The sequence below is a fragment of the Malurus melanocephalus genome, unplaced genomic scaffold (assembly GCF_030028575.1).
Source record: "Malurus melanocephalus ecotype Western Australia unplaced genomic scaffold, MMel_1.1 scaffold_317, whole genome shotgun sequence".
NCBI classification, from domain to species: Eukaryota; Metazoa; Chordata; class Aves; order Passeriformes; family Maluridae; genus Malurus; species Malurus melanocephalus.
The window spans coordinates 733,075-745,107 of record NW_026623549.1 but is presented as its reverse complement, the minus strand read 5'-3'; the positions used below and the strand labels follow the sequence as shown (position 1 = coordinate 745,107).

General features: G+C 49.6%; 2 protein-coding genes across 2 annotated transcripts; both read left to right on the top strand.

The window, feature by feature from the left end:
- The first annotated feature begins 5,220 nt into the window (after nt 1–5,220).
- Nucleotides 5,221–6,314, top strand: LOC130580160 (G-protein coupled receptor 35-like). The gene has a single exon (XM_057377488.1). The coding sequence runs from the start codon at nt 5,253–5,255 to the stop codon at nt 6,183–6,185; it is 933 nt and encodes a 310-aa protein (XP_057233471.1). The 5' UTR covers nt 5,221–5,252; the 3' UTR covers nt 6,186–6,314.
- A 3,557-nt stretch (nt 6,315–9,871) lies between these two features.
- On the top strand, nt 9,872–11,833 carry LOC130580157 (G-protein coupled receptor 35-like). The gene has a single exon (XM_057377484.1). It carries the CDS (start codon nt 9,878–9,880, stop codon nt 10,814–10,816), a length of 939 nt encoding a protein of 312 aa, XP_057233467.1. The 5' UTR covers nt 9,872–9,877; the 3' UTR covers nt 10,817–11,833.
- The last annotated feature ends 200 nt before the right edge of the window (nt 11,834–12,033 follow it).

Sequence of the window (12,033 nt, the reverse complement as noted above, 5' to 3'; positions counted from 1 at the left end):
AAACCAAGTAAAAAGTGTTTTTGCCTTGCTGTCATGGAAAATGTGGTACCTTCAAAGGGCTGGCTCATGAGGGTTTGCAGCATCCCATGTAGGTGTTGCCACTGTTTCACACCACAACYAAAACCACTGTGTTTAGTCCTACTCCATGTACTATATTTCAGYAAACCAGATGGAATCTGTACCAGTTCAGCATGTCCCAGCACTGAGATTTGGTAGGAGACAGATGGAAAATGCCGGGTGCTCAGGAAGACCCAACATGAGGAGCCTTCTCATGTCTTCCATAGAGGAACAAATCCTYCTGTCCAGGCTGGACACTGCTGCAGGCAGGAGCCACTGGCACAGAATGACCTTCCCCAGTGCTGCTTGGCTGCCACCATCCCAGGGTCCTCTATTGCCATGTCTTGGTGTCCCCTGGCCCCTTTCATATGAGGAGAGGCTGTAAGAGCTGGGACTATTCAGCCTGGAGAAGCCTCTCAAGGATCTGATCCATGTGGATAAACACACAATGACTGGGAGTAAACTTTTTTTAATGTTTAAACAGACTTTCCTATATTTCAGTTTGTTCATTTTGCCTCCTGCCCTCTTCCTGACACTGTTGAGAAGGCAAGAGGCAAGAGGTACAAACTGAAATACAGGGAAGTCTGTGTAAACATAAAAAAAAAAATTTATTCTCAGAATGATCAAGCACTAGAACAGGTTGCCCAGASAATGTGTGGAGATATCCTTGGAGCTACTCAATACCAAACTGGACATGACCTCAGACAGTGGCTCTGAGCAAAGCATTGGTGGACACCTAAAGAGGTTTCTTCAGCCTCAATGACTGTGAACAAGGCCATCACTGTGGGCTCTCACTAAAAAATAGCTGCCAGCATCAGCCTCTGTGGCAAATGCAGCTGCAGCTATTGCAGGCAAACAGCTCTGGCCACCTTTGCTTGGTGGCTCTCTCCACACAGGCCTTCCCTGACCTCAAACACCTTCAGTGACTCTCCTGTCCCACACTGTGACCCAAAGAGCCACTGCAGCATTTTGTGTCGCCTCTTCCTCCACAGCACCTTACAAATGCCAGATGCTATCTGAGGGTCTTATCAGCATGTGGTTCTGAGATATTTGACGTGGGTCCTGCTTTGCATAGATTGCCCCCCTGTGAGGGGCACACCCAGGAGTTTGGGTGCCTCCTGAGGGCTGTGATCAGCACGCACATCTCTGTGGTTGTAGGATGGCTGCACGCTGCACCAGCCCTGTGGTGGAGCACAGCAAGTGGGTCTTATCTTCAGGATCCTGTTCCTGGCCCTCTCCCCTGCACAGCCTCATTTGACAGCTGTGCTGCAGCACTTCCTTTGCTTGGTGCCAGCTCCTGAGCCAGGGACACAYGGGCCATGCCGGCATCCTGCCATCCCTCACTCACCCCAGCAGTGCCTGAGAGCCCAGCCAGCTCCTGTCAGAGCTCACACAGCCAGGAGAGCACCCATCATGGCAATGGAAGAGCAGCCAAGCACCATGTGCATCACTGCAGCAGAGCAGTGAGCAGCTGGCCGGGTACMAAGGGTGAGTGTGCAGCCAGGCATCCCCACAGCCACAGAGCACACTGGTTATTGGCACAGTGAGAGAGTCCATTCTGAGCCCTTGGGAGCTCACAGCTCTGGCTGTCCCGTCTGCTTCTGCCAGTGCACAGTTTGACAATGAAGCTCTTTGCCACCCGTGTGAGATGCCAAGGCCTTGGTTCAGTTGCCAGCTGAAGCTCTGGGATGCTTTGGCTGTACCTGTGCTCCAACAGGAGTGCAGGCCAGAGCCCTGATGCTGGCCCCCATCCTGCTCAATCCATGCCCGGCACCAAACCCAACCCCAGACACCMTCTGAGGGCAGCATTTGAGGAGGGTTGGGGAGGCTTTCAGCAGCCCAGAGAGAGCCTACACTGCATGCCAGGCTGCTCCGTGTGCCCACCTCCATACCCAAAGCTGTGCAAGCACGACAACACTCAGGTGTACTCCAGCTGCATGGGGTAATCCATACCAGATATTGCATCTTCCTGGCTTTCCTTAGCTTAGATTTCAGCCCAGCATTTCCCATCCCCAGTTGCTGAGCATCGCTCTTAGCCATAGAACACACCCTTYTGGAAAATGCAGAGTGGTGAGGTGCTAGAGCTCTCTGTAAAGTATTGCCACCATTGATTTGGCCATTCACAACCTAACTCCTATGAAATCAGAAATGTTGGTTCACAACCTAACTGATATGAGATCAGAAATTTTGATTCCCAGCCTAACTGATATGAAATCAGAAATGTTGATTCACAACCTAACTGATATGAAATCAGAAATTTTGGTTCCCAGCCTCACTGATATGAAATCAGAAATGTTGGTTCCCAGCCTAACTGATGTGCAATCTGCTGTTACGCAGGAGGAGGAGGTGCTATGGAAACCGTGAAGTACCAGGGAGCTGTTGGTGCCAGGCACCTGCCCTGCACAGGCAGCCCGTGTCCATCCTCCACTCACTCGTCCTGCCCGGGCTGTGTGGCTGCACAGACCCTGCCTYGGGTGGCACCTGCTGCTGACCTTGTCACATGAATTCTGCAGGTAACATCACTTGATTTGCTCCTCTGTTGCTCTCTGTGAACTGCTGCTYAGGGTCCTGCTGTGCCTGGGGGGATGCAGAGGAGGCTTACAGAGTAATTTCTGCAGGGCAGTGAGGYCCCTGCGATGCAGGGGTCCATGGTGGGCTCTGAGCCTTTCAGTTTCTGTTCTCACTCCAAGGTATTCTCTGGATACTTTACCTGGAATACCACAGCAGCTGAGAAGTGAAAGTTAATTTATCCCAACATGGATGCATATTTCTTTAATGAGAGCCGCCCATTCTGTGTGTAGGAGCGTTGGTGACAATCAGGGCAGTTGCCATGGAGGAGGCACATCTGGGGGCAGTTGATGCAGAAGATGCTGTGCTTCACCCCAGGCTTMATTCCCATTTTCCTTCTTGCCCTCCCTCTGCTCAGAGTTCCAGATCCCTTCCCTCATTCACCATGGCCCCCGTGCTGTCCTTAGGCATTTCCCCACCATATTCACCCTTGATTTCCCCCACCATATTGACCCATCAGCCCCTGGTGCCTGCTCACTCCTGAGCTCCCCCAAGAAGGAAGGAGGAGGATTTTACATGCAGGACTTATTCCTGGTCTTCCAGCAGCCACAAGATGCTGTTTCAGAGCCGTCTCCATCCTTTTGTCCCAGCTGTAGGTTGCTGCCTAGCCCCTCTGATGGTGCAGGCATTTCATGTAGCCCATGTTAAACCTTCCCAGCAGCCACAGGATGTGCTAGCTTGTCAAGCTGCATCTCCTTAAAGACTTTTCTTTGCTCAGTCATACCCTATCAGTGCTTTGTGGCCTGCTTGAAACCCTCTGCTCATTTCCTCCATCCTCCTCCCAGCCTCTGGGTTGCCTYGTGGCCTGGAGCTCTTGTGAGTATTGTTGCTGGGAACTGCATTTGGGCCAGGTCTCCAGCTCCATGGGTAGCGTTGGCCAGAGCTCTTCACACTGCAGAGCCCAGCACTGGGGTTTGCCCGGGCTGTGCCTCTCCAGAGCAGCTTCTGCCACTGAAATCCAGGGCAGTGGAAAGGAACCTGGGCACCAGCTGGGTGTCAGCCTTCTGCCTCATGCAGTTAGTGACCATAACCAGGGACAGGTCCCTGCTGCCATTTACCGTGCTTCAGAGAGGCTTTCCTCAGGGACAGCTGWCCCTTTCCTCCCAGGGTGTGGGCAGTGAGCAGCAAGCCTTGGTTGGATAAACCCAGACCTAAGCATGCAAGAACAGGGAGAGAGATCTGTGCAGCAGTCACATCAGTGTCTGCTATTGCCCAGGACACTGCCATCTCCCCCCAGAAACGGAGTTATTTGTGTACTTTTCAGTCACTTCAGAACTGAATTCGAATTTGCAGGCAGTGCCCTCACCAACTGGCCACAAGGTCTGCATTGCTTGTAGAAGCGAATAACTGCTCAACCAGGAGACACGGTGGCCGTCCCCACATCTCTGAAAGCTACAGGATTTCACCAGATCCCTCCCCACTTCACTCTCCTGTTACAGTGGTTAAAAACCTTATTTTACATGGAAAGATTTCTTTTTCTGAAGTGCATTTAGAAACAAGCACAAATCCAGTGACAGATACTCAGAGTCAGCASTTCAGAGAATTGTTCCATGTGCATGTCACCTGAAGCCACTTTGCACAGGATGGGGTCTGATGCTGAAAGGTGATGAAAGGTGATTTATATCAGCCCATGAATTCACACTCTTCCCACAACCAATAGTTTTGCAAAAYATCTTGCAGCCAGTGTGAAGGGGCTCAATAGCTACCACTTATAACTTGGATTTCTGAGGGTGACTGGATGCCTGCCTGGAGCAGGAGCTGTCTAATACAGCCCTTAAAGGTGAGTTCCTTGTTCTGCAGGGCTGTTTCCTCTTTCACACGGGGCTTTCTGCTTTGCACAGGCAGAGTCAAACTCTCTCCTGGAACAAATGGGCTTAAAATCATGGTAATCCTTCATCCCCCATTCCCTTCCTGGCGAGGTGGAGAGCAGCATCCCTCATCCTCTCCCTCAGGGTTTCGAACATTCCTTTGGGAAAGCAGGAATGCAGATTCTGCTCTTTTCCTCAGCTTGGAGAAGGAGCTCCAGGTCCAAAGGCTCAGAGGCCTGCCCATTTAGAGCCAGAGCAGGAGGATGTCTATCAAATGACATCYGCTATGCACTCCCAGCCTTTCACCCTGACCTTAACCCAAAGCCAGGAGAACTGAGAGAAGATCTTTTGCTGATGGGTTGTGCTGGGCTTCACTTTTGGTTGCTGCCATTGCTGCCTAGCTAAGCACAAAGCTAAGGCTAAGTTTACTTTATCTGCACATCCTGGCTTAAGGAATTAGTGTTCACATTGTCACAGGATGTCCCCACTACCTCTGGGGGCTCTTCTAAGTGTCATTTTTCCCCCTGCCCCCACATACTTCAAGATCTCCCTATTTAATAAAGGCTGTCTGCTACRTCCTATTGGAAGTGTACCTTGAGGTACTTGCTCACAAACTGAGTGAACTTAAACAAAGATTGATAAAGGTTGCCAAAGGATTCAGATTAACTGGGAAAGCCAGCTCTGTAAAGCTCYGATTCACATTTTTAACAAAGTACATGTGTGTCAAATGGGCTTTTTTTTACAGCTACTAAGAGGTCTTACCATGTCTTTTCCCATTTCAGGTCTCAGAACATCATACAAGATCTGTAACTCAGAATAATGAATGTGTCCAGCAACTGCAGCACCGCAAATCTAGAACCTCATCACCACGTTCGCCTCATTGAATTTGTTTTCTATAGCCTTATTTTCTTTTTCGGAGCACTGTTCAATATCCTTGCCTTCTGGGTGTTCTTGTGCAAGATGAAGAAGTGGACAGAAATCAGGGTGTATGTAATCAATCTAGTGTTTGCAGATTTCTCTGTCATCTGCACCTTGCCTTCCATGGTTTATTTGCTCTGGAACAAGTCAGCCCGAGGGGAGCTCTGCCAGTTCACAGAGGCGATGTATTYTATCAACATGTTAGTGAGCATCTACATCATTTCATTTATCTCTGTCGATCGATACATTGCCATAAAGCACCCCTTGAAAGCCAGGAGCTTCAGATCCCCAGCAAAGGCYGCCCTCCTGTGTGGCCTTCTGTGGGTGTTGGTGATAACCATTGCCACCRTCCAGCTCCGGGAGAGACACGCAGCTCTCTGCTTCCAGACCRACCCCCCTGAGTATGCTGCTCTCAGCCTGATGGCCATTTTCTTTTTTTTCACTCTCCCATTAGCAATMCTGACCTTTTGCTCTGCAGAAGTCATCAGGAACCTCAAGAAACATCTGAACACAAATTCACCAGAGGAGAAATCGATCCAGAAAGCCATGCACATTATTTATGCAAATCTGATTGTATTTCTCGTATGTTTTCTGCCAGCCTACCTTGGGCTACTTGCCAGGTTTGTAATGGAGAGTGTTGGAGTTGCCTGTTACCTGCTCTGTGTCATGGAGAACTTCTCCTCCGTGACGAGGTGCATCGCCACGTCCAACTGCTGCCTCGACAGCRTCTGCTACTACTTTGTCACCAAGGAGTTCCATGAAGCCTTTCTACTGCCCAAACCCAACACTCAAAAAACAGATGCAACCCAGCCCTTGCAGATGGAAACTTGCTAAAGGATAAAGGGAAAAAAAAACACCTAAGCCAACACCCCCACCAACATCTGCAACATAAAGAGGAAATGCAGCTTCACTGCTGTTTGGATAATTATTGCTCTTTTTCTCTAGTGATCTCTTTGTTAGGTTTAGCATTAYTAAATCAATTACAATTTGTGTTTTTGTTAAACAAATAAGTCATAGAGATGCATAAAAGTGTGTAGCTAATCCCTAGTTGTTAACATGCCTCCATTCTACCCTCCAGCACCTACTTGTTACTCTTTCAGAAAGACAGGTGAGCCATGTACCTCTTGTTTTAGTTCATTCTGCAGCTAAAATCAACTGATCCTTATTGCCAACAAGCACAAATGCAAATGTCATATTTTACCTCAYTGTGTATTCCAGGTCGTTTGCATTATTAAAATAATCCAGGTTATATTTATCCTATTCCTTTGGCAGGCTGGGTGGGGTGGGTGTTCAGGTGCTTCTGGCACATTACGGAGGACATCACCCTACAAACAGCCTAGAGTGTCCTGACCTCCCTCCCCTTCAACTCAGCAGGTCAGATAGGTGAAGGAACACTTTTAGGATGAAARCAACACCTGTCTAGTGCCATAAAGGCACAAAATTCTTTATCCAAATCCAAAGATTTCAGAGCTGAGTGCTCCTGCCAGCTTCCCCCCTGGCTGCACCACTGGGCCCTGGCACAGAGACACCTCTTCAGAGCAGCCATCCCTGAGGGGCTGTTCCTCCCACCCGTGGGGATGCCCTTTCACTGCTGCCCTGACATCTGGCACCCTTGCACTGCTCTTCCCTGGTTTTGTGTTGTGGCACCAGCTGGTCCCAGGCTCACCACAGCTCAGGCTCAGTGTCACCCCCGCAGCTGAACCCAGCTGGGGCTGAGTTTCCACAGCCTGCCCACATTGACACCCCAAACATTTCCATCAGAGAAATGTATTTTTGCATGTGTCAGCCACCTAGAAAAGTCAGGGGAGAGAGGAAGCGGATAAATGCTCCCTAGAAGTGGGCTATTTTTCTTTCTGAACACTGAAAAATCTCCAAATGGCCCTGAGCACTCCCCCAGCAATGCTCAGAGCATTCCACCAGACAGTGTGGGGGAGTCTTTCCTGCCCACAAACCCATTCGTGACCTATATCTGCCCTTCCTGACTCCATGGCTGATGCTCAGTCTGCTGCTGTCACCTTCGAGACCATGAGCTCCAAACACAAGAATTAATGGACAAAGCCTGTGGGAGTCAGTCTGGCTCACAGAGATGGGATTACAAGTGCTTTAGGCAGTGGACAGCAAAAGCCATCCCAATGTCTGTGAAACACCACCGGGGCACGCTCCTGACCATGGTCCTAAGGGTCCCAGCAGCTCACTGCCACACTGGTGTGTCTTGCCCGTGCCTGGAGGGCAGGGATTGTCATTCCCAGCGATGCTGAGGAGCAGTGTTACACTCCTGGCTGCTGTGCGGAGGGTGAGCCAGCCCAGAACATCTGTGCCCCTACTCTAAAGATCCCGAAAGCAGCGCGCTGGGTCGCTGGCTGGCTGGCACGGGGTGCACAAGCACCGACTGCCCCCTCGGAAAGGTCGCTGTCCCCACCTGGGGCACCCTCTGCGACCACACCAGAGGTTGCACAGCCTGCCGGGCTCCCTGGGGACACTTCTGCTGCCAGAAGAGCACTTTACAACCATTATGGGTTTTATTTCAGAAATTGTTTTCCCATGACTGAAAATATTAAATTTTAATTGYCGGTTTGTGTGAGACGAGGAGGTGGGGGAGCGCACTCTGGGTGGAAAAACTGACAGTGAAGCGTTGAGCTGCTGAGAGCGGGACAACAGAGGGCACCAGAGGCTCCATCAGCCGGGRAAGTAGGGGATAAATGTAGCACTTCTGGAGCTCATGAGTTCAGTGCTGGGTTTGAGCCCTGCCGGGCGGTGACAGCCCGGGACAGCCGTGCCCTGCGCTGGCACCTGCGGCCATCGAGGATCTCCTGCCCTGCCAAGACACTGCGGGTGCCCTGCAGCCTTCCCGAGGACTCAGCGCACCTGTCGCATCGCGAGGAGCAGGTAATGGCTTTTAATTGTCCCACACCGGTGCGTGGCAGTGCCCCCTGCCCTTCGGAGTGTGTTTTCCCGGCTCCTGCCAAGGCTCCTGCCTGCCAACACACGGGTCAGGCAGCCCCAGGTGCCCCGGTTGCCTCCTGCTTTCACAGCTSTTCTGCCTCACTGTTGTGAAACTGCCTGGGTCATTTGGGGGGGTCTTTGTCTCTTGCTGCAGCTTCCCATTAGTGCTTCGTACCCTGCTGCTCCCTCAAGTGTGGGGACAGCTGGCCTTGGGAGCTGCCACCAGCTCAGTGCTTCCATGGGGGATTCACTGGGGCTGGGATGTCCAGCCCAGCGGGGTCGGCTGTTCCTCAGGCCAGTGGTGTGCAGGCAGAGGGTGACTTTTTCACTGCAAGGTGACCACAACAGGCTGCCAGAGATCAGCTGCAGGGTAGGTTGAAGCCACAGAGTAGCTACAATCCATGAAGCTGAAAGCCCAAGAGCTCTAGGACACTGGCTCCTCCATAAATTCCACTCTAGAAATGACTGCACACCTGTGTTTCCGTATTTCCATACCAGTTCTGGTGCTAGGGCAGGTGGGGTGCTTTCCTTCGGGGTTGCCAGATCTGTAATCTTGGACACTAAAATCTTGGACACTAAAAATGGTCCACTGACTTCATGCAATTGTATATTTTCACTACAATTTCCCTGTTGAAGTTTAGAAGCTGCTGACTWATAAGGCAATGTATTTGTGCGAGATTGTAGGAATCTGGGCATTTTTCATGCCTGCCTCATTGTAAACATTTCCTTTATGAGCTGCAGACAAAGTCTGATTCATCATCCTTGCTGGTAGCAGATGCTCTGAGATATTTAGAGGAAGAGCAGGAGATAGTCTAAGTTCTCAAATCTGTGTTTTCTGCCTTATCAAAATTTCGGCTTCCTACCTTTGAGGGCTGAGCTCAGACACATGTGCTCACTTTCCTTTCTTTCTCTGGAGGCTTCTTACCCGCTAGAGCTGGTGGTGCCCCTGCTGAGCTGTTCCTCCTCAGCACAGGAGTGGGTTTGTGCTTGGGACAGCCTGCCCGCAGCACCCACCAGCATTCCCACTGCCCTGGGAGCAAWGCCACCTGAGCAAAGCCATGGCTGGAAGGGCACAAGCCCTGAGGATGTTCTCAGGCCTGGCAAGAGCCAGAGCAAGCCCATGGGGTGGCTTCAGCATCAAAGCAAGGGCCGTGGAGGGCAAACAGGGAATGCTGCCCAGCTCTGCTCTGGGCTGCCCTAAAGMCAGTGGCTCTGACAGCCATTGCAGAGGAAAAGGTAAGGGACAACAACAATTATCATTCTGCTTTGCAATGACCCAAACTGCTCATACCAGGACTGGAGGGAGGGTGTGGCAGGCTTAACCCTGCAACAGCAGCAAGAGAGGGCTGGCTCTGGGTTTGACTCTGGCAGCGAGTGACAGTGTAACTGTGATGGCTGAGGGACTGGCAGTGCTGATGAGCCACTGAACCCCTCCAGAGGCTGCCTGCACAAGCAGGCAATCCCAAGCAGTGCAGGGACACGAGGAGCTGCAGGGCCATGAGAGGGGGCACAGCTGTAGGACCCAGCCCTGTCAGTGGGCTCAGTCTCATGGCTGCACTCTTTCCTTGCAGAGACAGCCCACCATGAACTGCACCGACAGTGACACACAGCACAGCATTGTGCTACTGCAGCTGGTTGTCTACATCCCCGTGCTGGCTTTCGGGATCCCGCTGAACACCATTGCTTTCTGGGTCTTCTGCTGCAAAATCAAGAGGTGGACCGAGACCAAGGTGTACATGATCAACCTCATCGTCGCAGACAGTTTCCTGCTCTTTACCCTGCCTTTCCTGCTGTATTTCACCAAGTACAACCATCCCATAGACCAGCTGTGTTTTGCCATACAAAACATCTATTTCACAAACATGCCTATGAGCATCCTTATCATCACCCTGATTGCGATTGATCGATACATTGCAATCAAGTTCCCTCTAAAAGCAAAGACTCTTCGATCCCCACTGAAATCAGCTTTTATCTGTGGCTTTCTTTGGATAGCACTTATAATTTATTCCAACTTGTATCCAAGACTTTACAATCACTGGGACAATTGCTGCTTTCGGAAACAATCTATTCAACCTAGGTATTTCTCATTACTCTTCAGTATCTGTGGGTATTTTATTCCCTTAGGGATTGTGATTTTTTGCTCAGTAAAAGTCATCAGATGTCTAAAACAGAAAATGGTCACAACCCCTCATGAGACAAAATTATTTCAGAAGGCTGTGCACATTGTTTCTGTGAATTTGTGTGTGTTCACTGTCTGTTTCTCACCTTTCCAAATCTCACTGCTCTTGCGGTTTGCAGTGGAACTTGCTGGAGCTTCTTCTCTGCTCTCAGGAGTTACAACCTTTCTTAAGATCTCTGCATGCTTAGCAAATTGTAACTGCTGTTTGGATGCATTTTGCTATTACTTTGCAGCCAAGGAATTTCCAGAATTTTCTTCTRTGTTCCCCAAGTGTATATTTATAAGGTCCAAGACGAACCAAAGCGAAGAGTCGCAGCCACCCACGGATCAAGTGATGGCATAAACCATGTGTAGTGCATGGCAGGTGTCAAGTGTCACGATGCTGCTGAAGTTTTCAGGCACAGGGAATGGAACCACCTAAAGTACTGGCAATCTTACATAGGCATACGTACAAAAAAGAGCAACCCCCTCCAAAGGGTCTGATGGTGACTTGAATTTTGTCCTGTGTCCTCAATGACTTGACTTCAGCTCTGACTCCTTTCTTGTGTCATTGCATTGCAGCTCCAAGCGCCTCCTGGTGACAGCTGTGTCTTGGTTGGCTTCATAGTCCTTCATTTTCAGTGTCTTCTGACTTGTAAACCTCTGAAAAATGTCCTTCCAGGATTGCAAGCTCATATTCTGCTCATTTAAACTTAGAGGCAATCAAGTTCCTTAGTGACACAGAGTTCCCGTACAAGTCTGTTACCTTGCAGTGACACTCATCCAGACCACAGTCTGAAACCACTGACTAGACCTTGGTCAAATGAACATGCAAAGGACTACCCCAGCACGGAAAGTATCCCATATCCAAACATTAGCTCCACCTGCTTTGTGTCAATACTTTGGCAGATAACAGGGTGGAAGCTGCAGTGAGAACTGTGCTGTGAAAACGGGTGAAACAACTCAGGTCATCCAGCTGATAATTTATGTCCCARTTTTCTTCTCTGGTGTATTATTTAATGCTCTGATATTACTGGTATTTCWCTGCAGGCCTGTGTGTGTATGTGACCAATTTAACCATTGCACACTGTATAGCCCTCGTTCTGTCTTCTAAATTCTCTTTTCAAAGACAGGAAAAAATACTGGAAACAAGGAGTGCCTGATCTTGAAAACCATCYATTCCTTAAGGAGATGTGTGAGTGCTGTCACCCTTGTAGCCATCCACAAGTATTCTGCAATTAACTGCCCTCAGAGAGCAAGAGGCTTCCTGACAGACATCATTTACTCTCCACGCAAGTAGAGTTCAGCAAGGAAAAATACTTCAGAAACAGAACAAAGGGCCTTMAAAAACATTTTTGGCTCTAGGATTCTCTTCTGGAACTTTGCATCTCATTGCTTATGATGAATGCCTGTTCCAAAAATATTATTATGAATTTTTTTATTATTTTGGAAAAAAAAAAGAACATTCATATCAACCTATTATCCTGCTGTCAGTCTAGAAAGTAAAAACTTTCTTTTTTTTTTTTTCTTGCAAACCCAGCCATGCTTATGTTTTCTCCCAGTTAACATGGAGAACTTGTT